The sequence below is a fragment of the Gordionus sp. m RMFG-2023 genome, chromosome 1, assembly GCF_954871325.1.
Source record: "Gordionus sp. m RMFG-2023 chromosome 1, tfGorSpeb1-WG-v2, whole genome shotgun sequence".
Taxonomy (NCBI): Eukaryota; Metazoa; Nematomorpha; class Gordioida; order Chordodea; family Parachordodidae; genus Gordionus; species Gordionus sp. m RMFG-2023.
The window spans coordinates 4,077,257-4,081,637 of record NC_088775.1 but is presented as its reverse complement, the minus strand read 5'-3'; the positions used below and the strand labels follow the sequence as shown (position 1 = coordinate 4,081,637).

Genomic DNA, 4,381 nt, shown 5'->3' with positions numbered 1-4,381 from the left:
TAATGGTAAATATAGCTGATTCAGGGTTATCAATGAGTTGCATGTCAGCTTTCTGCGCTGATAATGCCTCTGTTAATTTTGGTAAAAATCAAAGTGTATTTACCGAATTGAGGCAGCACAATAATGAATTAATACCAATTGGCTGTATATGCCATATACTGCATAATTCTTGCAAGAAGGCAATGAATGTACTATCTGTAGATGTCGAAGTAATTGTGATCAGTGACCCCTACACTTTTTGAGGGATAGAAGCAGAATACCCCCCTAAAGTACCCCCCCCCCCCATTGTAAATTATTTTTTGACACCAATAAATTTCAAAAATAATTTTTATTGCATCAATATTTATTATAATATAAATATAATGTAAAAAATATATGCTTTAAAAATAATATTTTTAAATTAATAATTTAGATAAATTAGGGGAAGAGAAAGCAAAAGAATTTATAATTTCATCAATATTTAATTGTTTAAATAAATTATTTTCCATTGATAAAATGGTTAAATTATTAAGAAATGGATCTTTCATGACACTACGAAGTCTTGTTTTAATTAGTTTAATTTTACTCATGACCCTTTCGGCAGTACATGATGTAGTAAGAATAGTTAATAAATATTTATATAAAATTGTTAAATTTGGGAAAGCAGAAAAATTTATAAGCAGACGATAAGGTAAAATAAATGAATAGTTTCTCCAGTCTTAATCATTCATCTCAAAATTATTATCATCATCAGAAGAAGCTATATAATGTATTAGTAAAAATATTTTAATTAAATAAATTTACAATTCTCAGAATCTGACAAATCTTCTTTAACCTCTAGGTCACGAGTAATAATTACGTCCCCCGTTTTAGCCATTTTATAAATATTTCTAAACATCAACATTTCCTCAAAAACTTGACTTGTATTTAATTGATAAAATTCACAGATATCCTTGATATCATCTTTAACAATTGCCTTTTCCGCCATTCCCTTTGGGGTAAAAAATGATGTTTGACTCAAAAATTTTATCGATTCATCGTTAAATCTTTCACTAAACTGCATAATAATTAAATCAAGTGCAGCATAAAACACACTGATTTTAAAGCTAAAATAAAATATTATATTTAATGATGAAAGTATATATATACCTCTCCTTTTTGGATTGTAATGTTTGAAGTCTTGAACTTTCAAAATCAAAAGGTAAATTTCTCTTCTTCATAAAATCTTGGGCCTTTGAAAAGACATCCAAAAATTCAGTGTTATTATCTATTTTAGGATTATAAAATAATAAAAGATAATAATTTAAATTATACTTCTCATATTAATCAGGCAATCTTTTGCCAATTGAATTTGATTTATTGCAAACCCTATATCCTTCGAAATGGTTTGCAATTTTGTACAAGCCAAGCTAGTTATCAACAATATTTTATCCAAAACACATAGTGATAAAATAAAATCAAATTTTTCTATTCTATAGACTATAGCACTAGCCATAGTGGAAGTGGCAGGATCTTCTGAATCCTTTAAATTTGCCAAAGCTGCCCTCAAAGCATCATAAAGTAGGAAAAAATTTACAATCGCCTTATATGATGTTAGCCAGCTTCTATAAATATAAAATAAACATTAAATATCGAAACAATTAAGATAATATTACCGAGTGGTATTCTTGATGCGTAAAAATCTATGTGATTTTGTCAGTAAATCACTCTGACATGTTTTGAGCACTTCATATCTTTTAACACCATTAAAATATACGTAAATTTCGTCTAATATTCCCAAGACATTTGGCAGCTCTTTTACTGATTGGCATAATTGAACAACTATTAAATTTAATCGATGACAATAGCACCAAATAAAAGCTGCCTTTGGCGCCTCCGCTCTAATCAAAGCCTGCACTCCATTAATTCTTCCACTCATGTTTGAGGCGCCATCATGGCTTTGCCCCACTAGGAATTCGAGGGGTAGATTCATGGAGCCAGGCTTGGATATTATATTCTCTTTAATATCGAGGCCCGTTGTATTTCCCGTACAATAAATGTCTATCAGCCTTTCAACGGGCTTAGGTGTCTCGTATTTTCAACATATCTCACTATCAAAGCTATTGCTTCTGATTTCGATACATCATATGTGCCATCAACTATAATTGAATAGCACCTGTTGAATTCAATCTCCTTTTGAATTTTTTTATAACCATATTTTTCATGGTTTCAATAAGAATATTTATGTTATTATATGATAACAGATTTGAATATAATTTAGATTTTAATCCCTTAATTTTTTTCTCACTTCTTATTTAATAAAAAAAATTATTTTGCTATTTGTCCAATTTTGAGAAATATTCTTAAAAGCCACTATTTCAAAGCTTTTCTTTATATCGTGAAAATTAAGCCCACCATGTCTTTTTCTAATATGATCTGTCCATTTATCATCTCTTATTTATGATATGTACAATTTTTAATCAAGCATTTATATTTTTTTTGGTTAATATTTTTGGGCATATTTTGACAATGATCTAAAAATTATAAATGATTATATATAAGATTTAATATTTAAATTTTTACTATTCCCTTTGATAAAATTTTAATTTTGCGCCAAATCTTGAAAGTGGAAAAATAATTTTATGATAAGAAATATCGGATAACAAACTAATTTGCTAAACATCGACCATAAAAATTTTTAAAATAAAAAATTAAAAAATTTTTTTTAAAATTTTAAAATAAAAAATAAAAATTTTAAAAAAAAAAAGTACCCCCATAGAAATTTATAGAAGCAGTTGCTTCGGACCCCCCCCCCCCCCCGTTGTAGGGGTCACTGATTGTGATGAAATGTTTTAATGGATTTAGTTCATCAATTAAAAAAGTCACTGAATTAAAAGAATTGGTGGAGTGGTTTGATTTGGAATGGTGAGAGTTGTTGCGATATGTACCTATCAGGTGGTTATCATTAATACCTGCCATCGAGAGAATTTTAAAATTTTACGAACCCTTAAAGAAATACTTCTTAAATAAAGATTTTAAAAGCTGTCATAAAATTTAGAAAAATTTTTTCGAGGATAAAATGTCAGAAGCATATTTGGGATTAGTTTCACATGTAGGAAATCTACTTCATGTAGTTAATATTCAGTTGCAATCAGAATTATTGATAAAGATTCACAAAATCATGCTACAGCTCTGTTCATCTCTACAGTTAAAAATAGATAATAAATTTTATGGCGCTATTGCTAAAAATATCATATTAAAATGTTCAAATATTACTATAATTAACGTATTTTTAAATGAAGCAAATATTTTTATTAAGACAATTTTGGAATATTTACAATCAAGATTTGATTTTAATAACTCTATTTACAAGTGTGTAAATATTATGACCTTGGAACAGAAACCATCATTTGATGGTTTTTGTAATTTAATAAATATATTAAAATTACCGATAGACATTGAAGCCTTGTTTGAAGAGATTGTAATTTTTCCCATTTTTTATGATTCGCCAGAATACTTAAAGTTAGATGGTCTAAAAGCAGAGTGGGTGGAATTTTTTAGTAATAACGATAAATCCCCATGCTTGGAAAAAATTTACGAGTATGTTTTCTCCTTACCTCATTCTAATGCCTCATCGGAGCGCATTTTTAGCCTGATGAGGACTGCCTGGAGAAAGGAGAGAATAGAATTGCTTTAACAACATTAGAGGCCGAGTTAATGGTTAAACAAAATTATAAAATGTCATGCCAGGAATTTTATATATATCTTAATAACGACGGTAAACGCATTATTTAAATCTCAAATAAAATATAATTAACTATAACTATTTGACTTTCTATATTTTATAAAATCTTATTTATACATTTGCATAAAATCAAATAAATTTATTTTTTACATTGTAAAATTAATATTTTGAATATTTTGGCAAATCATAAAAATAAAGAAGCATTACAATCTCCTCAAACATGACATCATATTAAATCTTATTAATAATTACGATAATAGTAATAATATTCTTACTTTGGTATTTCTGCAGCATAATTTAGTGAACCTTTATTAAATTATATTCTTCTGATTGCAACTGCATATTAACAGCATATAGTAGATTTCCTATATGTAAAATTTCTAAATATACTTCTGCCATTTATTTTTGAAAATTTTTTTCAAAATATTAGGACAGCTTTTATAATCTATTTATTTTTTAAAGGTTTGTAAAATTTTAAAATTCTACGATGGCGCGTATTAGGAGGAACCTGTCAACCAACATTAAGCTGACTCAATTCTGTAAATACACTCTGGTTTTTGCCAAATTCACTGAGGAATTATCAGATCAGAAAGCTGCCATGCAATTCATTGGTAATGCCAAATCTGCCATATTTACCATTATATATGGTTAGCTATGTCTTTGGATATTTCATATCTG

At 27.8% G+C, this 4,381-nt stretch overlaps 1 protein-coding gene across 1 annotated transcript; it reads right to left on the bottom strand.

The window, feature by feature from the left end:
- Positions 1-428: 428 nt before the first annotated feature.
- Positions 429-1,330, bottom strand: LOC135922301 (uncharacterized). Its single transcript, XM_065456700.1, has 4 exons — positions 1,294-1,330; positions 1,129-1,246; positions 784-1,085; positions 429-739 (listed from the first exon to the last, which is right to left on the bottom strand). The coding sequence occupies exons 1-4, from the start codon at positions 1,298-1,300 to the stop codon at positions 699-701; spliced, it is 468 nt and encodes a 155-aa protein (XP_065312772.1). The 5' UTR covers positions 1,301-1,330; the 3' UTR covers positions 429-698.
- Positions 1,331-4,381: the final 3,051 nt, after the last annotated feature.

Excerpts from the sequence above, each read along its gene's own strand:
- LOC135922301 (XM_065456700.1), bottom strand. Across the intron at positions 1,086-1,128 it reads TTACAATCCAAAAAGGAGAG|CTTTAAAATCAGTGTGTTTT; the intron begins GTATATATATAC and ends ATTTTATTTTAG. Across the intron at positions 740-783 it reads TTTGTCAGATTCTGAGAATT|CTTCTTCTGATGATGATAAT; the intron begins GTAAATTTATTT and ends TACATTATATAG.